At 36.8% G+C, this 26867-nt stretch overlaps 1 protein-coding gene across 1 annotated transcript; it reads left to right on the top strand.

Annotated features, from left to right (window-relative positions):
* Positions 1 to 61: 61 nt before the first annotated feature.
* On the top strand, positions 62 to 25229 carry LOC121408761 (protocadherin-11 X-linked-like). The gene is made up of 5 exons (XM_041600392.1): positions 62 to 381; positions 11974 to 12384; positions 13115 to 15780; positions 23389 to 23608; positions 23886 to 25229. Exons 2-5 carry the CDS (start codon positions 12156 to 12158, stop codon positions 24740 to 24742), a joined length of 3972 nt encoding a protein of 1323 aa, XP_041456326.1. The 5' UTR covers positions 62 to 381; positions 11974 to 12155; the 3' UTR covers positions 24743 to 25229.
* The last annotated feature ends 1638 nt before the right edge of the window (positions 25230 to 26867 follow it).

The raw sequence follows: 26867 nt of genomic DNA, 5'->3' as shown, positions 1-26867 counted from the left end.
TGAATGAGTCACGCGCGACCCCCCTGATTTGGAACAATGGACTCGTCCACTACTCATTGAGAAAGAGAGGGGTGGGTGTGTAGGGAGAGCGAGGGAGTAGCGCAGTGCATCCAACCAAGCATCAATATCACAAGGACCATCATTTCATGAAGATCCTAAAAAAGGAACGCGTGTGCTCCTCAACTCACAATCAGCATCATCTACTTTTGGAATATTATAGTTCACTTTATTCTACCTCATCTTTATACCCTGACGAGATGGAGATACATCGAAAGGATTAATAAATAACGATTTGGTTGAATCAATAGATTTGCACTAAATCTTCACATCACAAACTATCTTTTTGTTGGATGGATGCATTATTTCCGAGCATCATTGGATGTAAGTTTTTGTATCTTTATATTTAAAACATAGTTTGATGTTACCATGGTTTATTGCTATTACCTCAGACCATCTCACTCTCTCAATAAACGACCTACAACTTATTACAATCTCATATTTATGAAATTGTTTGACCTGTCGAAAACTTGAAATTTATGTAGGGATAGCCCATGACGTTCTCTGTTGGTGAGTGTTTCTTTTCATTATCAGGTAATAGCCTTCCATTTACCAAGTCATTAGCAGTCTGTAGAGGAACAAAATAACCTCCCAAGTGTATCTTGTGAAAACATAGTTTCTCTTAAAAGTCGCTGCACTCCGCTCCCCGCTGACCGTAGAATGCCCAGGTTTGCTCGCCGAGTAAGGCGGGAGAGAAGAACAGCAGGGTCTCGTATCGAATAGTTGGAAACCACGCAGGGATCTGAATTCATATTTTATACGTTTCTAAGGAGTTGAGTGGTTGTTTCAATTTATGAGAACAAATTTGAACCATGTTATCCCTCTTTTATTGGTGTTATTCTTTGTTGTAACGTTTCGTCACCCATGTGACGAAGTTGTGAACTGACTGTTGATATAAACTAACAAAGTTAATGATATGCCTGTTTTTACCACTAAGCCATCAATTCTACGCAATTAAATTACATCATACATGTATATCAAGGTTATTAACTTAAGTCACGATAATGAATATAGAATATTATTTATTATTGTATTATGTGAACAATGGTGATGCAAACATATCCAGATCATACATTAACATTCGGATGATAGTCATTGGTAAATCCAACATACCGTATATCCTAACTTTACTCTGATTTCCAGTATGTATAGGAACACAGGCCTATAATATTTAATAATAAATGCGACTGCTGATGTCAAATATGATTTTTGAATAGTTTTTCACTCGATTGGCCAATTCTGCATATCTATCTACCGAAGACAGTGGCGCCGCATACACAAGGCCTTACTCTCGATAACGACACCGAAGATTGTTGGCGTTAATTCGGTCTCAAATGCACGACCCTATTTGATAAATTATGGAGTTTGTGACTTTTTGTTTATGAAAATAGGTAGAAATATTGTTATGGTATATACATGTATATAGAAATACTCTACTTGAACAGAGGGGATAACGAGAAAGAGGAGAATAGAAAGGGAATAGAAAGAAGGGAAGGGTAGAGAAATGTAGAAAAGTACACCCAAAAGAACTCTGAAGTGGAAGGTTTACGGAAGACATTAAATATTTTAAGAGTGGAGCAAAATGATTCAGACTATGAAAAGCAGAATGATAGGCTAAACATGATATCATTTTCTATACCATTCTCTGAACCCTGGATTCCATCTCGCTCGCCGCCGGGTAAGAGTACAAACACCTGCACCTCTGCCTTCTACCAGTCAAGAGCTCCCTTCAGAAGATTGCTTCATATAATACCAACGTTTGCCCACGAGTGTATCCTCCACTCATAATCAACAGAGATGCAGTTATTATTAATAACCTAAATCAATCTGAGTGCCTGGGAATCAAAGAGATTCCAGCGGTAGATTTGACAAATTCTTAACCTCGAGGCGTTAACTCGAAAGAGGATTATGATATGGATAGCTTCAAGCTATCACAACAAAATCAGATAAGTTCAACCGTATTTCTAATAAGGTTTCTAGATATTAATAAGAATATTCCTGTTAGTATGTATACATGAATATTCTTGGTGACATTTGAATCGAGTAACATGCTATAATTCAATTTCTCTAAATATAATTAAGACCCCCTAATCATGCTAGTAAAGCATCATCCCAAGTTTTAAAATTTGATGATCTACTTCATCAGCAGAGATGGTGACATCAGGTGTCGTGTTTTATCAAGAATTTTTCAAACAAACGATATACTTTTTTCGAGGATACTCACTTTTCGTCACACCACGAGAATCTGAAATTAGATTTTAAAAGCAATCATTTAAAATTTAGATTAATTTGTTGCATAATTAGGCGTATAAAGTTTAAGATGGTGAATATTTCAGCAACATTGAACAAAGTGTTATAACGGGAGTGCTGCTTCAGAATTGGATAGCTGGTGCAAGCTCTCCTAAAAAAATACTCTACAAGATAAGTTTTGAAATATTTTGCTATGGATAATATTGTCTCAAGAAGAAATTATTCAATTGCTTATCGAATAATATCTGAATTCTGTGTGTTATAATGTGCGCCGTGATATCTTCAAATAGCATTTCTTGCAACGGAATGACACCACTCCAGCAAGTCCAGTGCAGCGTATCCGATGTCTCATAAAATCTTAAATTGATGTTGATTTTTTTTTCTTCAAAAGGCCCCACTAATGGCTTTCCGACTATTACTCCAGTTTAAAGAAAAGATGTATCTCTGTATCTTAATATAATGTGACAAGTTTGAAGAGCCCGATGTCGTGTGCCAATCAGTGTCCATTTCAAGGTAATAAATTCTCGGTAATAACTCTCATATGTCAGATAATGTTTACCGACTGCCATTGGAAGATGCCCTTTTTATAGTTAACAATTGGAGGGGATCATATGTACTTATCTCTCTCTATCTCTATCTTCATGAATGATTTGTGATGTTTATACGGCCTTATCTTTGAAATTGACTTCATAATATGGCAGTCATTATCATTGTGTATCGTAAAATGGGAGGCTCTCGCTCGTTCCGATTTTAAATCGTGCATGAAATAGTGGATGTGTTTTGATGGATTTTCATTTTGTTTTCTTCCACGTTTTGATTTAAGAGGTGTAGAAATCTGTTCATGTTGTTACTTTCAGTGACCGGATAGGGTCTGGTTAGAGGGGCGGATTTGCTCCTATTTTTAAAGCTTAGTCCCCCACACGTCACAAACATCTTGCCTCGTCTTCGTCAAAGATTTCATTTAGACGTCCGTCAATTTTCGCGTAACGTCTGTTTTAAAACAACTTGAACTCCATTCGCTATTCAGAAAAAAGGGAGCACTATTTCTCCAAATTCCTCTCTGACAAGTCATCCACCTTTGCTCTGATAAAAATGTCATATAAAGGTGTAAATGTGGATGAAATTTGAAAGGTATCAGAGTGTCATGTTTTTCTAGTAAATCGAACCATACCGTGCTGCAGCCTACGGCGGGCGGACACACATGGTGCGCGTACGGCGGGTTGGTCTGTATCCTCTGTGCTTTTGTTCGTTTTGTTTCTGTCTTTAGCAAGCATCCCTTGTGGTTTGTAAGCCGATGTAGATGCTTTCAGGCTCAAAATCGATACCTGTACTAGTCAATACGGATTTAGGTATTATATAGCTTAGCGGGAGCTGTTGTAGTTACATGGCGTACCAGGAGTGTTAATGAAGTTCCATCAGTACTATCTTTGTCCATATCATTATATACCACGTCCTCTAATCGTTATATACCACGTCCTTTAATCGTTATATACCATGTATACCATGTCCTGACTTAACGGGGATTAATATTCAAGAACAGGTGCCACAAAGTACACACTTTCCCAGTCAATTATCCCTATGTATATCATTAATGATCAGCTCATTAAGCTAAGAAAGTAAACACGTTCTTATAATCTTCTAATCCTAAGAGTGCTTACATTAATCCGGATGGGATTTGAACCGCGGGTTCTCTTGTATTTCACCAAAATTGTTGAAATAGTCAGCTTTCATCATTAATTGCATGCCAAGGAAGTAATGAATATGACATTGAAGCTTTGTGGTTATAAATTATGCCACTACATCATTATGAAGCCTATCTTTTTCATAATTAAGATAATAAAGTATTGAGACTATGGCTATGGGTTTCTCTATAATATTTGATGTACTAGAACAACGCGCGCCTACGATTGACATTTATGCATACAGAGGTTCGAGGTTCTAAACCCGTTCGCGCTTTTCGGATGGTGACGTGAAATGTTGGTTGCAGACGGAAATAATCACATCTGACACGTCTGTAAAAAAAACACCTATCTATATTACGACAGGGAGATCTACTTTCGAATATTTGAGTCGAATAATGGATGAAACTTGCCGACTCAGCTTGTCAGCTTTCATCAGCTGAATAGTAAATTTACACTGTGTAAGAAATATTCTTATGAATATACCACTCTTCCTGTTACGGAACATTATGGTAAATTACACGCCCCCCCCTCCGCCAAAATTGAGTAGACCAGTTATAATTGGCGAGACGAGTGTTGTTAAGGATTTGAACTTCTCAATTACATATCAATTCCATCGTCAACATCTGGTCCATGATAATCTCCAACGAAATATTATCCCCCTTTTCGTCTATCATGACTTTACAGAGCAAACTCCCAATCAAACTACCTTGTCGAACCAAAGAGGTAGACAAGACGCCCCCTTTTAACTGGTAGGAATGGACTAATCTTATTACGCCAAACCCAAAGATATTTACCCCTACCCCCAAAAGAGGAAAGGATAAAAAGTTCATACTTCTTAACCTTCAGTGAACCTAGAGTCAAAGTCAGCGAGGCAACCCAATACCAATTTCAAGTTAAGTTTCTTGGCTTGGGTTTCCATTCCTTTTGCCTTTCTTTTCTTCGCCTGTCTTGAGAGTTATATTCTATTAACCGTGACATGGTATGGAGTATTGTCACCAAGCTGCATGCATGATCAATCATTCAATCAATCGGTCAAGTTCTCCACTGACAAAACTTAATTTCATTTAGGTGGGACTATCGCGTAGAAACGCAATACAACAGTCTGCCAAGACATACTGAAATGTGTCAAACTCGACGCCGAAACTTAAGAAGGTAGAAATTGACGAATAACATTTTTCGAAATGATTTTCGGATTCCCAGTAGACTGTATAAAACGTGATGATAAAAAGTATCAAATAGTGGTACAAAAAGAAACTAAATGGAACAGAATTATTAATGTTTTTTTTTGGGGGGGGGGTTTGACTCCACATCTTTTAAATCTGGTTGTCTTTAACCTATGCAAGACTCTGATTTCATTTAAAGTCTATCAATATTTTATTTACAGGTCTATATACCACTGTCACCATGTTTACTGTGTGAAAAAGTTGTATTTCATTTGTGTTAGTATTATTCCTATTTCATATTGAAGAATGAGAAGGAATTGCTGTTGATTTAAGCTGGAGGACAAGTTTCGTCAGTCTGTTAAAGTACAGTCTCACATGTGATTAACCAGTTTTATTTCAATTCGAAACACTTAAAAAAATCATTATAAATGAAAGAAGTTACTCAATTAAAAAACCCATGAAATACAGTGCCTTTCTTTGCACTTGTCGAGGGGGCTTTATTACAAGTTTGACCTTGTTTGTAGGAACTGAATATAACCTTGAAAGTCTAAGTAAAATTGAAAATGATTATTAAAACGTCATTTTTGTTTCATGGAACTACAAATAGAAAATACGAGTTGTAAGTTCAGGTCCACAAATGCTACTTGAGAGTAATTTCCGAGATATCCCTACGTCGTGTCGCCGCCGTTGGTCAGCTTGGGCAGTTGGTCGAAGACTTTGACCTTAACAGTCTATATTAAAGGCATATCATTCTACTCTACAGTGGTTGGTACTTGGTGGTAATAAAGAGTGAGAGGGGTGCTCTACCACCCTATGGTATTATTGAATGGATACGGCTCACCTTATTTCATTAAACCCGTATTTTGTTACGTATCTCGTATGAAAATCAATTCAAAACACCCCTTGGCCGTCCTGGGCTGCCTGCGCTAGCCCCTCGTCTCCGGGATGAATGAATGAAAATTTGTGGTTTGTTATACTTCAAGCAATGGTTACAATCATAAGCATGATTAACTGCGAGATATTTTGATAAATGCCCACTTATCAACCCCAAAAGAGTGTTTTTATTATCTTTGTTACCTATGGACAACCAGAGAAGAGAGCCGCTGGCTATTGCAATTTAGTAATTTTGTAATAATCGTTTGCCAGAAACACAATTAGGTCAAGAAAGATTTGAATTCCGCTGACCCAAAAATAGTGAATCCTGTACAGTTCTGGCAGACATTTTGTGTTTTCCCAAATGTCTCAGCTAAACTCTTTTATGAACATCAGTGCGGATGCAGTTTGTATACACTTTTCAAAAGAAAAAAAAAGGGCATTCGCATGTACATCGCAGGTTTCCTCAACTCCTGTCATGCATGAGATAATGAAGACCCTCAAAAGTTTCACTTTTCTACAATGCGTTCTAAAGATAGTAGATTATTCCTTTGGGGTAAGAAGACACTACGAGGGCCCTGCTCGTCCTCATTTACAATGATTTGCAATGGTCATCTTGTCACTTTACACAATATTTTCACATGTTTGGCTACTGTTTACGATTGATGAGTTTTGAATTGCTGATCAATGCATAGCGACATCCTATCACAAGCATCCAATCATCTGGAACTCCAGTTAAATTTAGTGGTCTTCTGTTTGCGGGAGACCAAAGAAAGAACGGAATGAGTTGGTAAATAAAATGTTTAAATAAAATACCATGTTCGGCTTCATATCGTGTTGGACGGAGATAGTGCTTCGACCTTGTCTCCTCTTCCTTTATAACTAATATTACCATCACGAATGCAATAAGGGCGTGATTTAGAATTCCCAGGATATGGGCTTGGAAATTAGTCTTTCGCTCAAATATTGTATCTGAAGTATCGAGAGTTCTCTGTCCCTTCTTTTATTTATATTATGTGTCTAATGTACAGTATTCCTGCACTCACACTTCAATAAAGTATTTGCAAATATGCAAATAAGCATGATATAAAAAAGGCGAATAAAAATTACTTATATTAAATTTTCATCCACGAGCATCCCTAATATTCATTGTGATAATCTATACTAGAAAAGAGTATTACATTATGAATAATCACGAATTCAATGAACCATTCTAAGGAATAATAGTAATTTTATATGATTTACATCATGACGAATATTAATTACTTCACTTCTGCATTGTCTATAATCCCTTTGTGTATGCGTTTCACGCCATTGCTTTTGCTGTTTTAATACTATGTGTCTCCATGTCTGCCTATTTCTATTGATGTCAGTAGAGAAGAGCACTAATTAAGTACGTTCAATATTAATCAAATAAAAGTACCAGTCCTGGATTGAGCTATGTAGGGGTAATAAACATCACCCCTTAATTACCATAGAGCAGCTCTTATCTGTCTGCACTTATGCATACTACCAGCCAAGGATGCAGGTTAATGGTATACAGTCACACTGATGCAACCTCCTCCAGACCGATCAAATGTATTCAGTTATTACCAATGATATACCATTGATCGGTTTGTAGTCAGTTTCATTTGTGTAAATGTAGCATTAATTGATTAGATCGCATGTCATTTACATCAACGATAAGCTGGTTTCCACTTTTGATAACGTTATTTTTAACCGATATGTTTGTTCACTTTTCCTTTATATTCAAATCTTTTTATGTAAATAGATATGAGATATATCTTTTTCAAATTAATTTGATTGTAAGCTTGTACTGTTGTAAGGGAGCAAAAATGAATACTATTAGTATAGCATGTACAATATCACAGTGTGACCATGCATTATCAACCATTTCAAAAGTACGATTACTTATATGAATGTATAATGAAATTAAACCTCTAAAAACTAAATCTAAACTTTTTTTTGATTTCGTGATGCCTCACCTTAATAATGGCTATAGGTCATCCATTTGTATTTTGTTCATAAATAATTCATTCGGATATCAAAAGTAATATTTTGAATGCACAATATTGCACAGGTTTTTGAAAGATTCTTTCGGCTCAGAAAGTTACAAGAATGTTTCCATCCAGGGCATATTCATATTTTTAAACAAAGGTACATTTTGTAGGAGGATTATGAAGATAATTGACCACCATCTGCGATCAATGAGTTACCACTCTAAACCAATATTGAATAAAATGTAAGCAGGTCATATCACTGTGGCTCAGGCCGTGCAACGGTGGCTGAGGAGCAGCAGGGGGATGTGTTTACCTCTGTAAATCTTATGAAGATCATTTTTTCGTAGTGGTATTCCTTCATATTGATATATTGCATTAACATAGAGGTACGGTATATGTTAAGGTGCAGGTATTACTATTGATGTTTGTAGGAGGGCGCACAATTATCACAATGACCCATGACAATGTAAATATCACAATACTATAGTCTTCAGTAAATTATGTATGTTTAACTGGCTTGAATGGGACTAACCTGAAAGAAAGCATAAATAGATAAATAAATGAATAAATACATGAATAGATAAATGAATAGATAAATAAACAAATAAATAAATAAAGATAATTATACAATTTTTACAATTACAAGTTAGTATTTGTAATCTTCACCTAACTTATCGTGAATTGTGCGTTGAAAAAAACCTGCTGTGTTCTGGAAGAATAGTTTTTGAATTCGTATAAAGTAATCCTGAACCACTAGTAGCTCTATATGCAAAATTGGCTAAGCAGTATACCCCTTGTAACCCTTTATGGGTTTATCTCTGCCACTTTAATCATGATATTGCCTCTACCGCCTCCTCTTATTGACTCCCTGTTAGGCCAATTCTTTACCCCTTGAAAGAGCGCTGACGGCGACACACCATGCTGGTATCCTTCTGAAGATGTGTCTTTGCACTTGGTAATAAAACCTGATAAATCCGTGACAGTCCCGAGAAAAGGGCATAGCACTAGTCAATGACATTTGAAATTAACCGGGAGACGGGGTTGTTATATCACCCAGGCATGCTCAGAATCCATACAATATTGAATTCACTTTGTCCTCAGTATGTACAAAGACCGTGTATTGAATTATACAACTATGTCATTTCAAGAATATTGTTAGTATGTCAACTGCAATTGGAATATTTCATGGTTTGAGGTCATGGATTTTTGTTAAGGTTTTTCCTGTTTTGACATTTCAGCGAGTTATGACAATGGCAAGTGACCTGGAATTATTATCGAGAAGTTGTCTCTGACATTCTTAAAAGAAAACGGCAAGCTGAAGTTATTAAGGTCATGATAAAATAACAATCATATGAGACTCGATGTTACATCTTGTAATTTTGGCAATATAGGATATAGCTCGGTGTGTTATAAATATTATTCTATGAATTTATTTCACTCTCAAACTCATGATCAGAATGTTATCAAGAAGATAACATGTAATTATGATATTCATTGAAGCAACACTATTCAATTCAACAAAGGAAATAACGAAGGTAAATCGTGTAAAGAGACGCAATCATTGCTTATACAGCAGTCAAAAGAGCTAGAAAAACATCTTTGCCAGTAAAACGCATATACATTGTAGGCTCATCATCTGCCAATGATGGAATATTCTACTTAAATTGGCCTTCTTCGGCGTAAGATCAACCGCTGTTGATGAATTTTGACTGTAGATGCCCTCCACCATGAGTATAAATATTTGATGAATTCTACTACATTAGATGGTGATGCAGAGAATAATAACGATTGTGATGGAAAATGGGGGAGGCTGGTCTTTTAGAGGGATGAGGAATATAATGTTGATTGACGAAAAAATAATTTGGGCGTCAGTCTGGCTCTCGGCGTGTTGATCGCACGAGCTTATTGTATAATGTATCATCAAAATACAGGCTTATTACATTAACATTAATTTCAAAAAGAGCACGGAATACTTGTGAAATAGATGGCTTGCCATAGCGTTGTGGAGGAAGAGATATAACTGATTCAAATTTGCCTTTCATATTTAGAGAGAAAAGTGTGACAGTTAGTGTTGTCTTTGAACATTACCTATGAACGCATCGATCTTTCCTCAGGGCCGTTCGTGTTTTGAATTTGGAACATTAACGTGGTGCCCTAATAAACCAATCCCTCAGAACCCGGTCGAGCACTCTTTCCGTATTCATTGTTTGGTAATTACCTCATCTTCTCAATTCAGCTAAGAAGTGGTCTTTAACTCCTACTTTACACATTATATTGTTCTCTAATCCTCCATTGTCATGATATTCAAATACCTGCAGGCGAGAAGAAACCTTTCACAAACAGTCAACAAAATTTCTTCATTTTTTGTCCAATGCCGAGAGGAATTTGTTGCATAAAATCGGATTGATTTTGATCCCATTATTGTCTGGTCATGGTTGAATATTTTCACCGAGTGAATCACCCGTATACTTTCCCAGGTTCTCTATTTCAGTTGAATAGATTATTAGTCAAATATATCCGATCTGTAAACACTGTAAGAATTTCACTTAGTCGGGCAATTTATGGTGCTCGCCGTTGTTTTTACGTTTACGTTGCATATACACTACAGGGAAAATGCTTGTATGTAATGGTAAAAATTTTATATAATACCAGGAATTTTCTTTGTAAAAATGTCACTTAAATACCCTACCCCATCCACATGATCCACTTGCTCTACCTGACTTCTTTTAAACACAAAGCCCCTCCCCTTATGTCTACATTTGTATCTCTCTGCATATGAAAAGCTTGTATCGCTTTTCTGATCTTGTGTCTTTCTTTGTGCCTCTCCTTCGCACCCCCCCTCATCTCCTCCCCACTCTCTCTATATCACTATGCATTCCTAGATAAATATATATTTATATTTCATATTGATATGAAAATGATTTAGATATATAATATTCTTATATTATTATTGCTATTCGGTGAAAGTATAACGCACCTCGGTTGGATCAAAATGTATCTTGTTTCTTGACGACCGTTCTCCATTTTTTTTTGCTCCTTCTGATATCAACGCAACCTTAAATGACCTCTCAAACAAGGCAAACACATTGCTTGTATTAAGCAAACGGTAAAAATGACTCCAGTCAATATCAAACACGACAAATGTCATAATTTACTTCCATATCTTATTGACCAAATCTCGCCGAAAGAACAACAGACAAGGAGGTAAACAAATGGGATTCTTTGTACTCGAGATATGGGTTATTTGTTTGAAATGGTTAAGTGGTTCCTTATCTTGTTCAAAGCAGATTACTTTATTGGTGGTCATGCATTCCGTGGTCGCTAAGTAAATGATTGTGTAAGAAGCAAGGAACCATGCAGTAGGCATGGTAGGAGTGACCCGGGACCCAGTCTTGATCAGAGGAATACCCCCTTCTTGATGACTCATCTCTTATAAAACGAATTAAAAAGGAATTAATCGTTTGATCCGATCGAAAATTAAACACCTCGTTTGTATATGGTCATCATTTCAAGACATCCCTTCCTGAAAAATATGGTTGATTTACGAGAGGGAAAACATTGATCAAATGAGTCAGAGTGAATGAATTTATCAACTCTTGACATGCTTGATGTTCTTTATCCTTCTGTTTTAAAATACAATCACACAAAACTTGGATCATTTATTGCACTGAAGCTTAAGCAGAAAGGTTGAATTTTATCCGTATATATTATGATGAGGTGGGATAAACTCTAGAATTCTTGAGATGATTTTCCCCGATCATGTGCCGATCAGCTACTTTTAGCAATCACTGTACATGCTGTAATGTGCTCTTAGTTGTGGATTTTTAATACTTTGAACTACTTCCATTAAATGATTTAAATCATTGCAATTGAGCGGGTCTTAAGTTGGAACAAATGTGTTCATCATACATACTTAACACGCAACATTTTTTTATTCATGTCTTTCAGATGTCAAGTTCTGACAGCGTAGCAATAACTGGACAAGGAGGAACAAATAGAAAATGAATTGATTATTTGGAGTAACCTGTCAAAATACAACCGTCTTCCGTCATCTCCTTGTACGCAGTTCTAAGCATAGCTGAGTGCTTTCTACTTCATCAGTCTATCGTCTGCTAATTTGACGTATCACCATGACACCACTAAGGATTTTCCTGCCTCTTTTGATTCAAATTTCCTTTCTTATGATGTCGGTCGACTCAGCGAGCGACTTATTTTACTATGTTGACGAGGAGGTCGTGCCCGGGACCGTCATTGGGAACGTAGCTGACGACCTCGCGATTACTGTTGATGATTCTACCGAGTTCTCTCTGTTAGGCGTGCCCAACGAGACGATGTATGTCTCGCTAGACCCGCAAACTGGTAAGTTAGATGATTCATGATGTTCATTGAGTTGAATTCAATTTCATTAAACATGTCTGTCACTTTCATTGACCAAAGTTACTTTATTAAAATATCAATATATACACAAACTGATCAACCTTTTGCTATGTTATTTTTCGTTTTCCTGTTGATCCGTAAATTCGCTGTGAGTGTTGGGGCAAGAATCTGGAGACCACTGATCTTGCTATTTTCTCTCATTTCTATTTCTTTCTTTTTATTCTTTTAAACTATTCATTCAGATAGTTTTACGTTCAAATTTCTACCATGTTGTGTTTGTGTTTTGTTTATATTCTTCATACGTATGTTATAGGAGGCTGCATCCTACAAGCTTCGCTTTTTAGCAGCCTCCTCCGTTTCCGACCTGTTATCTTGAGTATTATACATAATAAGTTTCTTTGTTTTATTGATTATAATTATATCAAGATGTATGTAACAAAACTATTGTAAATGTAAATGATTGTTGGAAATGGAAAAAATAAATGAAATGAAATGAAATCAATTGAATGCATTAGAAATCATGTCATGTAGTCCTCGTTCAGAGAATAAAGAAAACAAAAACTTAAAAAAAAAATTATAAGATTTTTTTATTTTGCTTTTAAAAATATGTTCTTACTGCTTTTGAATGATTTTATCTTTTTGTATTAATCGTGTTAATATTAATTACAATATCATCTAAACTGAATCATGTTTATTATTGATCCATTTACAGGCGAACTGACAACAGTCCTTGAACTGGATCGTGAGGCACTGTGTCCAGGTTCATCAGCTCCCTGTCAAATCGAAATCAGTGCCATCGAATTGGGAACCAGGGAGGTGATCACCATTAGAGTCACCATCAACGACACCAACGACCACGCTCCGGAATTCGACAATGCCGTCACCAATATTAATATCCCAGAATCCGTCGCTCCCGGAACGAGGTTCCCACTGTCTGGGGCAAGCGATGAAGACATTGGAAAGAATAGCATTCAGGGATACCGCCTCTCTGGTGAATACGCTGATATCTTTGGACTTGTACAGAACGAGTACCCTGGAGGACTGATCATCATCCAGCTGGAAGTCCTACATAATCTTGACCGGGAGAATAAAGACAACTATCAGATGACTCTCATTGCCGATGATGGTGGTGATCCTCCTCAATCAGGGGGCACCATTCTAAACGTCACGGTACTCGATTCGGATGACCATTCGCCTGTTTTCGATAGGGCCTCATATGAGGTATCTGTCGATGAGGACATTGGTGTGGGACAACAAATCATCCAGGTCCGTGCTTCCGACCCGGACACCGGTACGAACGGCCAAATTATCTATGACTTTGGCGGCAGCGTATCGGCAAAGATCCGAGAGCTGTTTGAGATCGATTCAGAATCGGGCTGGCTCTTAGTTAAGAGTGATCTTGATTTTGAAGATGATGCTTCTCATCAGGTATCCGTTCGTGCAACGAACAACGTCCCAAACCCACTTCCTGATTTCACGACAGTGACTGTTAATCTAAATGATGTCAATGACAACAAGCCTCGCATGACCATATCAGCTATTGATGGAGGCATTTCTGGAGGACGATTCAAGCACATTCTAGAAAACTCTCCTGAGGGTACAGACCTCGCGTTTATTCGTGTCACTGATGTAGATACAGGAGACAATGGTCGAGCAAGATTAACAATAGAAGACGATTTTGAGCGTTTTAGATTAGAGCAAATCACAGAAGGACAGTATTTCCTCCAGACGGCAGCTGAATTAGATCGTGAAGACATTGACTTTTACAATATCACCATTCTCGCTGAAGATCGAGGGTCCCCTGTAATGTCCTCACGGAAACGGTTTGAAGTGTACATTGATGACGAGAACGATAACTTTCCCGAATTCTCGTCAGCTGAATATCACGCGACGATCAGTGAAAACAACGAACCTGGCCACCGTGTTGCTACACTACAGGCAACCGACGAAGACGAGTTTGAGAATGGCGAAGTTGTATACAGCCTCGTTGATGATAGAGATGGTGCATTTGGGATACATCCAACAAATGGTGTCCTCACCGCTAATGCGAGTCTTAATAGAGAGAATGGTCAATACATTGAGCTCATGATCAGGGCGTGTGACCGTGGACAACCCCAGAAGTGTAAAGACGTTCCCTTAACAGTCCGAGTTCTTGATATGAATGACAATGCTCCGACGTTTGGTGGGGAGTTGATCGAGCTAAGAATAGATGAAAATCAACCTAGTGGTACTTTGGTTGGTCGTGCCATAGCTACAGATGCTGACGAAGGAGACAACAGTCGATTGAGGTACAGTATCTTGACTGATGCTGTATTCAGGATTGATGAAGACAACGGAAGGATCTTTTCAACAGCAGAACTCGATCGGGAGATTCAAGAACTTTATCATTTCACAGTACGTGCTGTCGACAACGGACTGTCCCCCAAAACAGCTACTGCCACGGTAGTCGTAACCGTCAATGACGTTAACGATCACAGCCCAGAATTCATCTTACCCTCGGCAAACGATGACATCCGATTCATTCCAGTTTCTGCAGAACCTGGTCTCCACATTATGACGGTTGAGAGTGAAGATGAAGATAAAGACGAGAATGCTGCTGTCTCGTATGCAATTAGTCATGGAAACACTAATGGTGCGTTTGGTATCCAAGCCAATGGACAGGTTGTGACGGCCCAATATCTTGAGCCAATGTGGGAAGGTGTCCATGACATTACAATACGTGCTACTGATGGTGGCAGTCCTTCTTCATCATCCACAGCCGTTCTTCGCGTTGTCATAGCAAATGAAGACTTTAAGCGATCCCTTCCACCTGCAAACTTTACATCCTTATTCAACCTTACAATTGACTATTACTTATCGGTCAATAATGGAGCAAGCAGTCGCGGTATTCTCAACGACTGGCCTATGATAGTCATCATATCACTGGCCGGGAGCGCCGTCATCCTCGTCATTGTCTTTCTCCTCGTCGCTGCTCGATGTCGAACGAAGAATCGTGAACAAGGCAAGTACATTGTACCATCGGGAGAAGAGCTCTTCGCGTCACGGCAGGCGGCAAAGCCCGCCGACATCGGGGGCAAGATATCAGATACAGACTCGGGGCTGACATCGACATCGGCGTCGAATGCATCTACCATACAATCGAAGAATATTCGAAAATGGCGGGCACAGCAGGAGAGGGATCGTGATTCGATGGGTTCATCTAACCCTGGGTCAACTACTAACCTTGGTACACTACCACCTGGGATCACTGGAGCAGCGAACGTGGACATGAGACTGGGTAACAGGCAGATGAGCACGTTTGGTAGCAACTCTGATCTTCATTCAGAAAGCATCGCATCTATGACGTCAGCCAGAAGGACGCCAGACCCTGATGTAGAGGTAAATATCAACCCAAATGAAATTGAAAAATACTGATTTAGTTTCAGTTTTATAATGTAAGGATTTTTTTATATGTTGATATAACCATTATCCAAAATTATGCCTCAAAATCATGTGAAGAAATTGTGGCGTCTTGCGTCTCGTAATAGAAAAGGAAAGATTTTTCTTCATTGTATTTTAATTCTAAAAGCAATATTGTTGATTTTAAAGGTTGTTGAGGTAAATGCACATGAAATTATATTTTTTTAGGGCCAGATAATAATGAAAACAAAAGTAATTCAATAAAATGTTCACAACGCTGTTGGTATTGCTTCAGAGAGAGAGAGAGAGAGAGAGGGGGGGGGGGGGGTAATACATGTAGTAAGAAAGATGGATAGGGAATCCTTACGGCTACTAAGTTTAATAAATCTTCACTTCGTTTACTTGATAACTGGATTACAAAGTTAAGTATATTTTGTGTAATTTGATTAACCCATGGCAAGTACAACCGATGAGATTGCTGAGCACATTTACTAAATAAAGGATACCATTATTACCCATTGGCAATTCGACAAACTAAATCCGCCACTTTCAGTAATGTGGGCGATAGTTCGACTTACGTCCCCCTTTCAAATAATATTCATGAACTTTAAAATTGAATCATCAAACGAGGATCAAGATTAAAACAGATCAAAATCTGCTAATGTTTATTGAAACGAACGGAAAATTGTATGGAAGAACTATATTACTGCCATTATTGGTCGTGGAATGTAAAATTCGATTTCTTAAAGAATTCAAAAGTCGCGTGCCCGACACACGCGTCAAATATGGTAACCACGCTAAACCCAGAACAAAAAAGACCCCTCTACCAATCCGCTTCTTCTGATGAAATACACATGAACAAAACAGGATTCCTTTGTCTTCTTTCATGTCAGAAGGCATCTTTAATTCCCTTTTACAATCTGTTAAAACTTGGCAGGGATAAAGGGGATGGGACAACAAACATCTCTTAACGAAGGGAACCGGGGGAAATATTGATTTCAGCAAAAAGACCTTGTTGGACCAATATATGCAAATAATTCCTATAGCTAAGCGGTGGTTCTGCTGAGATAGAGCTGTGTGCATGCATAAGAGAGTTGTATGATGGGGTGCTGCTAGATGCACAAATCGATTCTGATCAATACGAGAGAAGAGATTACGTAATCATATATCGATATGGCACACGATTTGTAATAGTGTTTTTAAATCGCGAGAGCAGATGTACGGATATGAATTGAAGGCCGTTTCATAAAGAGGAGAATTAAAGTGAACAGAAATATATTTCAATTAAGGGCACTTTCCTTTCCAAAAGGAAGAAATATATTTGGGAATTTATCCTAACCTTGACGAATTGAAGATAAACTGACAATCTTATTACATAGAACCGCAAATTATGTGATTGTAAAATTATTAATTTTCATGATCAATTAATAATTCTTATAATAAATTACGTTTTGTTCATTATTCATTCCTGAATGATTGTACGTAATCATGTCAGGGCTACCCCTTATGATAAAATTACCAATCGACCCCCTAAATTCGTTTTCGCGGCACGAGGCAGTCATCGTCTATCAAAATGGCCCAACTCGCCCAATATCATATACTTTTTAAGCAAAATGTCTCCCTTATTGAATGTCCTTTAATATAGTCCGGATACATGTGAGGGGTTGGTGGTCTTCAAGCGAGGTAAAGTGAGGTACTCTAATCAATATTTGACTCGCGAATATGTGACGTATAACTCCATGGGTGTGTAGAAACAAAAAACAACAATGGGGGAACTAAGGGCGCCATTTTCTGCATGCGTCACATTTCGGTGTAGGATTCGATTTAAGGGAGGGACATCGTAATATACGATGATGATTCAGTATGAATTCAAATTGTTGGAAGATATTGAATGCGTCCAATCATCGCCTACGTATAAATCATTTTGCCAATTAGTCATATTTTGATATAATCCAATATAAAACTCCAAAGAACATCACTATAATTCTCTGCAAACATGAGTTCAATTATTCAATTTTCAATTCAATTCAATTCAAATAAACATTTATTTTCCTCCATTTTACAAAGTTACATTCATTATTGTTCACAAGAATACACTTCAAATCAATTTCTATAAAGAATATAAATATAAACAACTTATGTGTAAAGAGGAAGGCGTATGAATTAGAATGTATACTTCAAGAAAACAGCAGATCTGATATTTTTTAATATTTCATTTAAAATGGGATGAAATTCGCTTTCTCCCTCCATTCACAATTCATTACATCCAAGATATTGTATGATACGTCGACAAATAACTGACTCCCAGAATTATTCAATTTCTGTGATGTTGGCTTTGGATCAATTCTTTGGAAACCACAACGTCTGTTGGTCTGCATGGCAGTGGTTTATTATCAGCCATTGTTTTATGAGATCAATATCAAAGCATTTTCACAGTGAATTATTTCGCGCCCCAATCAGGTTTCAACGGTCTGCCTTGAGAGAATAATGCTACCACCGATTTGATTTACCGCGATTTTTTTTCTGCTAAGAATTGGAACAGTGACGGATAATTCACTTTGCGATTGAATAATAATAATAATGAGAGTGATGACCAATAGAATATTATTTTCTGCTAAAGCTTGAAAAATATTCAACCCTATGGTAATGTGTAATTATGAGACATTTCAAGGATAATATGCATCACACTAGATGTAGCATTATCTTGTTTCAATACATTAATGACATAGTCTTGATACAATTTTAATCTCCTCTGTCTATGCTCAGTAAATTTATAATACTGGGCACTACTGAGCTATCTATTATATATTCTTCTTGAACAAAAATATTTCGTTTCAATAGCTGAAAGTGTGATTTTTCTTAGATAATTAAATAGGATCCTATACATCATTACGTTTGTGCCAATAATCATAATCATACGACCCCATCGATGTACAACCGTTATCACCATGATCACTGGTATCTTAAGTTTGCAACTATCTGATACGTTATGGACCATCGGTAATTAAATTAGCAGTTACCATCCTTCCTAAAATCAGAAATCAGTTTAAAAATCACTTTTATATCGCGCTAACAAGAGGACATCGTATAGACAATAGGGTAATGCTGGAAAATTAGTCAATGCACTTTAGGCATGTTAGGTTTATATCGTGTAACATTGAATATAATCGTGGCGTGCCTGGGGATTAGCGACTAAATCTAGACATCACTTCAATCTGGATATATTTAACCTTGTCAGAAATTAGATGAAATAGAGCCATCGGACCTTTATCACCAACCAAGGATGTTATTATTAGTATCAATTTAGACAAAAACGTACCAATATGCGTCTAGAAAGCACCAGTGAAAATAAATTATGATAGTAGGCCTTAGGGACACACAGAGCATGCAGAGTGTGTTTATTAGAGGGACCTTCAAAATCCAATAAACAATACTTTTCGGACATTAGAATAGTAATGAAAGGTTGTAAATATGATTTATTTATTAATATCCGTTTTATGTCGCGTGTAGTTTTGCTTCGTTAGACAGGGCAGTTACCGTGGTAATTAAATCATATATTCCGCTTTGTGATGATATTCAGTAACGTGTAATGAATTATACCCTCGTACTACGAAATAACATCGGTACATCGTTGTCACTGTGGGAATTTTTGAATGAACGTTTATCTATTTAGTCAACTTTGATGATTCTGTTGGAAAATCTGGTCATAGTGAAAAATGCGTGGCTATGATTACGGGGTTTCGAAATTAATTATTACACAAAATTCCTCATTATACTTATTGATATTTTGTCCACAAGTCATTGTAAGACGGTAAAGATATTAAAGAAACATTATAGTAGAACAAAAATGTAGTAAAATATTTCAAAGAAAATATGCTCGTGTTTGAATTTTAAACAATCTGAAAAATCACTTTGCCTCGTCACCTCATTTTATTTGGTTTTTACTGATAGAGTCGATCGCTATGATGTCATTACCTCAACATTTTTAACAGTTAACTGAAAGTAAAATCCATGCACCTGTCTTCTGATTTAATTATCTCCAATTACGTATTTTTTTTAGATTTCAAATTTGCTTTTGTCAATCGGACTAAATCGGGAGATATTAAAGGAAAGTATTCCCTAAAACGTGCGAAAGAGACTGGTTGGTACTTTAGAACCCCCTTTCTCTGTTAGTATCTTCATTTATCACACAATCGCTACAGTTAACATGCAAACAAAACAAACGTCGTCTAACTATTGTTAGACATCAATTGAACTTCTTTAAAACCCCAACACGACGGACTAAACAAACCGAGTGTTTCGTCAGTAATGCCACAATCATACTAACGAAAGCGATTCCTGACCGATCAAAACGATAGCACTATTTTCAATGGCATACTGTCGATCGATTTTAAATTGTTTTCGTAAATGTGACTTAGGCATTAGGGTCCTACACGGAAAGACAATCCTAATCACAAACATTCTCCTCTTACCTTTAGAAACAGAGAACGAGAGAGGAGAGGGATAGAGGATGAAGACATTGAAAGTTTGATGGAAAGAATTGCTCTTGAATAAACACTCGAGCTCAAACGTGCAATTAATACGGAATAGTCCCGCACCTTTAAATGGTTTGAATTGCTCAGAAAGAATTTCAAGATTGATGTTTACTGTACACTACACCGATCTTCAAACGACGAGTGGGGGAGGCAATTGAAATCAAAATGCGAGCCATGACAGTAACCTATAGATTCCTCTTCATCGCCAATGGTCAAAACGATGCTTGGGTGCAATAATTATTTATTACTAATATTTTAGCAGTATAATGCTACCTATACCATTATAAAAATATGTTTAATTGGTAATTCGATGTTGGCCAATATGTCTTCGGGAGAAGTTTGCAGAATTAAATAGTGTCATGAATATGCATGCATACTACGGAGCTAACGATCTTTAGGGGTTTTTTAAAAATCATTTTAAGTATGAAATTTCCCTTTCCATAAACACAGTCAAAACGTATAATACTACTACTAATAGTGAAACGTTTTTAGTATAGCGCAAAATGCATAGGCAAAATTGTAACGTATGACATGTATGAAATGAAGTTCAAATTTGAATCGATTGTTTGTCATCAACATCCCCCTGTCAGCCACAAGAAAAAAAAACAATACTCAGAAATATATTATTCAGACATTTTGATATGCACAGTTTTCTTGTTCTTAGGTTTGTAAAATTAGTATCTTATGAGGCGGATGAACCAAGTTCACCTCGTACAAAATTCAGAAGAGATGTTTTGTCGGTCTACCGTATAGGCCTAATTATTTTCAACCAAATATCTTGGTATTAATGCAAATTAAAGCTTTTCCCATGAGAGCTTCGCAACACCACAAAGCCTTTCGGTATGATTTTAATGTCCATCCTTCTTACTTCAAATTCAAGTAGCCAGAATAGCCCTTTTCAACTCTGAATGCTTAAAAGCACGATACATCACCCTCTGGTATGGTGGCCTCAAAACGTCAGAGATTATAGCGTACTTACATCATTTTCTTAGCAAATGATAAAAGGTTCAGAAACTTGTTGAACACGTCGAATGACTTCAAATGAATTCAAAACATGACCAAAAGAGTTATGTTTGCTCTTTCTAATGTGAAGTTGTATCGACCAATTTCAGTTGAAAGAGAGGGAGAATGTCGTCGACATGTACCTTTTTGTACGCATTGTCATGATTGTGGCTGCAGTAATATACATATGTTATGATCTAGATGAAAGGTGACAGATCGGTACGAAATAGAGGTTTGAATTTCAAATTCATTTTGGATAGGTTTAATGAGTTTCAGTTGTGGAGAATTTTACGAATCATGTTCCAAAATTCGAATCAGTCATTGCGTATATCCCATAAACTTATACGAGGAAGATGTGGATTTAGAAACGAGAGATCGTGAAGAACTCTGTAAGAAATTACAAGCTGTCAGGCATCTGTACCACAATCAATGTCTTCCTATATATTATCATTAAGGTTTTTATTTCATTTTATGTACAGTTTCTTTCGTTTAGGCTTTACGCACGAAAACCCCCCCCTATATTTCGAGATAAGTGCTGAATTCTACATCCACAAATTATACTATCAGAATATTAACATAAACACAACCAGACAAATAACTACTTCATGTCTTTTTTCATTCATACTATGAATTCTACTCGAGTTTGAGCAAAATACTTGACGGTTCAGCATTATAGCTAGCTGACAAGTTTAACAACACCCTCCTGAAATAATTCTGCTAAGACTGTTTTATTCAAAAGCTGTGATATTTTGTATACCCGGTATTTTTGTTGAATGTTTAAAATATAAGTATTATCTTCAAAGTCATTGATATTATAATTATACCAGTGAAAAATTAATTTTGCATAAAATGATTTGTCAAATACAATATTACATGAACATTCGATGTGTACAAAATCTAGTACTAGAAACCTAACAATAAAAAGAAAAGAAAAACACCTGTCATCGGCTAACAAAGCAAATAATCGCTTTCTTCATTCATAAAGCAGACAGTCCAAATATTTAAAAACATGCAGTCCAATTTGTTACAACACATAGAACACGATTCGAATTAAGGCTGGTCGCATCTGCAGATGCACAAATCGATATATAAACAAATAGCCTTTCCAATTTCTTGCATTCAGCAATACCTGTGTTACAAGAATCGAACAATACAAATGTTCCATCGAGTATAATACTCGAGTTCTTAAAGAAAAAAAGCTTAAAGTCACAAAGGGAAATTTGATGTAAGACAGAAGTGAAAGAAGTAACTATACAATAGGTGATCCGATGATGCATGTATGAAAACGATTTTTCACGTCTTTGTTCCTTCCTCCATGTAAAGACACTTCCAGAATTTGGAGATGTACAAAGAAAAAAAATCGATCAATTCCTAAACTATAGTTTGTGTCGCGTTTGCTTTTTAACTGCTTTAATTTCCGACACATGGTCAAATCGTGGTTTTACTTTCAATTTACAGTCGAAATGAATTGTGAGGGGTATTTTATTACAATAAATCTATTGTTTTGGAGTCAATTTATTTGACATTGTTAGTCATTTACATAATTCCTTGCTTGCCGACTCTCAAACTCATGGGTGACGTTTTTCTTGCATGCAAGTGCCAAAGAATCCTTTGTAAATAGATTCAAGTTGATTGTGTTATTTTCTAGAAATGAACATGATGAATAACTTCATAATTATATTCTGAAATTTTAAGAGGTATAACAATTTCAGGGGACCTTTTTATAAACAGTCCAAACTGCAGATTGAAGAAATTTACATGCGATGTTCAACAAAGGGCTCGGAGATTTTGTACAGTGTCCTAATGGCAATTTTGAGGGCTGAGTTTTGGGTGAGCAAAGGTAATGAAAAAAAATTTGATGAGGTTTAAAATTGATTTTTAAAATGATTTTTATGTGTTAAAAAAGATCAATAGACCAAATATTTTATAAAATTGATAGGAAACATGGTTTTGACCAAAATACTATACTTTCATGACTTATGCTACTCAATACTGTGATTTTTACATCACTAATGATGTTTTTTTTCTTTGGTCATTCTCATTGCTACAGGTCCAGCGTCTTCTTCGTAAGCTCCGTCGTGACAGCGAGGATCGTAACTCAGAAGGGGGCAGTGGTAGTAGCTACGACAGTGGACATGGTGGAGACCGAGAAATTGAGCGGGAAAACGGTTATAGAGGCAATCTATCTTCAGCCGATGGGAGCTCCAGGCGGTCAGCGTCTTACCCGCGTATCGCAGCTCTGGCAGCACAGAATATCAGCAATAGCCAAAGTAAGTTTATCAAAACAACATATTTGGCGATGATTTTTTTGTTCAAAACTACAATGCAAGTCAGATTCTAAACATGGACCTTAAAAAGTTGTTAAGACTGTTTCCAAGGATTTTGCTTTAAAAATATTTCGATTTTTGAAAGCCACATTGCATTAATGTTACTGGACGGTCGCGTTACCCTGCTATAGATTTCATATAATCATACTATATATAGAGAACATAATGAAGGTTTTTGATATTATAATTGAATATTCTTATAATTCATTTCTTCTTGTAGCTCCTTCTGGAAGCCACCGTCATAGCTACATGGCTAGTCCTCACTGCACACCAGAATGTAGAACACTTGGTCACTCCGATGAGTGCTGGATGCCAAGCCCATCATCTATCACCAAGCCAAAGACTGTCCAATTCTCAAAGCATGATGACAACCGATCCTCAGGCGGTAGCTACCGCAGCTATCAATCTAACACAGACCGCCCTCCAGCAACAAGCCCCAAGCCACCCAACCCTGCCATTGCCTTCGGGAATGTCTCCAAGGTTACCCCGAACCATAAACCAATCCCCAAAGGCTCGACCAACCCTGGACTGGGGCAGCAGCCGCCTACAACGAGAGATCACAACGGTTACTATGGCAACAATCCTGCGGTCATCGTAGACGATGAACGTAACGGGAACGCACTGCCGTTAACTCCGATCAGAGAGCATCCATCTGAGAGAAGAAGTTCGCAAGACGCTCCTAGCCTTGTCGTAACCAAACCTTCTCCGGATAAATACAGAAATAATAACGACGTTCTAAACGGTGACGTCAGATACCGCAATGACCTTAATAGGGGACATATAAACGGGGTTAACCCTTTGCACAGAAACAGTATGAACGGTAGCATACCGAACGGTGGTACCCCAAATGGCGTCCTACCAAATGGTAGAAGTACTAGCAGGAACTCTAGTGGTGATAGTCATAACTCCAGCTCGGATAGTGTTGGAACGTACTCGAGTTCGTCGGCTGCGAGCAACGAAATGACACCAGTTCGTTACTCGCCTGACGAGGTCGAGGCCGTCCTCGAAAAATGTGGAGGAGATCGATCAGGAGGGGTATCAGCAGACGGCGAGAGGATGTACACAGATTGGGTATAACACGTGATCAGGGCCCAAAGCCCATCGTCATCACCTGACTCTTATATCACGCAATCATGAACACGTGACGATATCATCCCTCCACGTTATGTGACGTTTCCCCACGATTATGTGCAAATATTACTTATTTTCATGCCAACGAGATTTGTAAATATCTATTATTTATGAAGTAAATACTGTAAAAAATAATTTATGATGTTTGATGATGAATTTGTTTTGTTATTATGCAAGGGTTTTTGACCGCATTCGTGCCTTTGCTCCGAGTCTAATATTGTCTTAGTTTTAGATTTTTTTCTTTAGAATTCAAACAGAAAAAAGGTTACTTAGCAGAGCAAACAATAAAATTACATACATGGTGTATTAACCTCACATTTACATTCTTGAAAATAGACCCCAAAATATATAGCCCTTTCTTGAAATATACATGTAAGCTACACCGTAAAAACTGTGGTGTTATCACTGACACCAATTGATGTTAATAGAGGACCACACCCTGAGGTGTTAAAATAACACCCTAGAGATTGAACATAACACCAAAGAATGTAACAAAAAATGTAACAACCATAGGTGTTGTAATAACACCTATAGGTGTTAAACTAACACCAATTTAACACCGGTGTAAAATAACTGGTGTGGTCCTCTATGTACATCGGTTAACACCACAGTTTTTGCTGTGTATCTTCGTGAATGTAAGATACTAACTGCTACTTGGTTTGGGTAAAATTATAGATTACAATATCAGTTATACCATTGGAAATTCTCATGTTATAAATTATTATCTCTAGCTCAAATTTATATGCCTATTCTATTTCTTATTATGCTTTTGACAAGAACTGCGTATTTCAGTTCGACTGCAAGAAGCATTGTTTATTTAATTGTGTTCTATGCGCAGTTGTGACATAGTCGCACCGCCCTGTGTGTGTTACGTAGTAATACTAATGTAGTCAGATTGTAACTGCGCTGTAAATATAAATAGAAACTCTTCATGTATTATTAGATAATCAAATTATCTCTCTTATTGGATATTCAATGAGTGATTTATAAATGGATCGTGTTTAGAGCAATAACATTAGAAATACAGTATGAGCTGAAATCAATCAATATTAAAGAAAACCGGTAGCACAGAAGTATCATTTCAAGGTTATTTTGATATTTAACTACCTTTCATTTTTTTGAAAAATATGATACAATATTATTGAACACATAGCCATTCCAGATTTATTTAATTTATTAGCTTATTTAAGTGTTTGAACTTGTGAAATCGACTTTCCCTTCAACGTGATTATATGATTATATTGCATTGGGACTATAAACATAAATCTGATAACTATTTCAAGCAAGTCTCTTGACAGTAACAATGGAATGTGATCTTACTGTAACCAAAGGAACAAATTCATTTTAATAAATTAATATGTTCCCCGAAAATCAGTCGTCAGAATGACGGACAATTCCTGTTAGAAATTATTGTCATTCTTTATTATTTTGTTTACTACATAGAATTTTTAGTAATATTACGTTGTATTCACCTTATTGTATTCCTCTTTTAGATTTGTCTTCTTACTGCTACCGTTATCATATTTCTTGTGACCATTAAGAATAAATTTTATATGGTGACATCTATCTTCTTATTTTACTGCGTAGTTTGACAATCAATCATTGCACTTATCTAACACTCTCAGAATTGTGTAAACCAACATTTGGTTCAAATATGAACCTGCCATTGTTGGTTAAAACAAAATGTATGCAAAATGGATTTGGATTTTTAACCAACAGTTGGTCAGTTCTTTTTTAACCAATTTGGGGTCGGTTAAAAATCTGAGAGTCTAATATTTTTCTTTCTTTGTTATAGAATTGTTTCCTTGGTGACTGGGAAGCCAATTCAAAATGAATTGCACCTGACAATCTTAAACATGGTCACAATTATTAAATGATTACAAAACGAGTCAAAAGACGAATAATGATTAAAATGCACATCTAAACAACATTTAAATTTATATTTACATATTCTCAGACAGCACACGATTTATTGTGCATCATTGATATCCTTTCCAAAAGAAAAAAATCAACAAAAGAAACTTTGGATCTCAGTAAGTTCGAATGCATTTGATGAGTAAAATCTTATTAC

Source organism: Lytechinus variegatus, chromosome 1, assembly GCF_018143015.1.
Source record: "Lytechinus variegatus isolate NC3 chromosome 1, Lvar_3.0, whole genome shotgun sequence".
NCBI lineage: Eukaryota > Metazoa > Echinodermata > Echinoidea > Temnopleuroida > Toxopneustidae > Lytechinus > Lytechinus variegatus.
Note: the sequence above shows the minus strand (reverse complement) of the source record. Positions and strands in the feature narration are given on the sequence as shown.

Coding starts and splice junctions, on each gene's coding strand:
- LOC121408761 (XM_041600392.1), top strand. CDS start 12,156: ATGACACCACTAAGGATTTTCCTGCCTCTTTTGATTCAAATTTCCTTT. Junction 15,781..23,388: donor CGCCAGACCCTGATGTAGAG/GTAAATATCAAC, acceptor TCATTGCTACAG/GTCCAGCGTCTTCTTCGTAA. Junction 23,609..23,885: donor GAATATCAGCAATAGCCAAA/GTAAGTTTATCA, acceptor TTCTTCTTGTAG/CTCCTTCTGGAAGCCACCGT.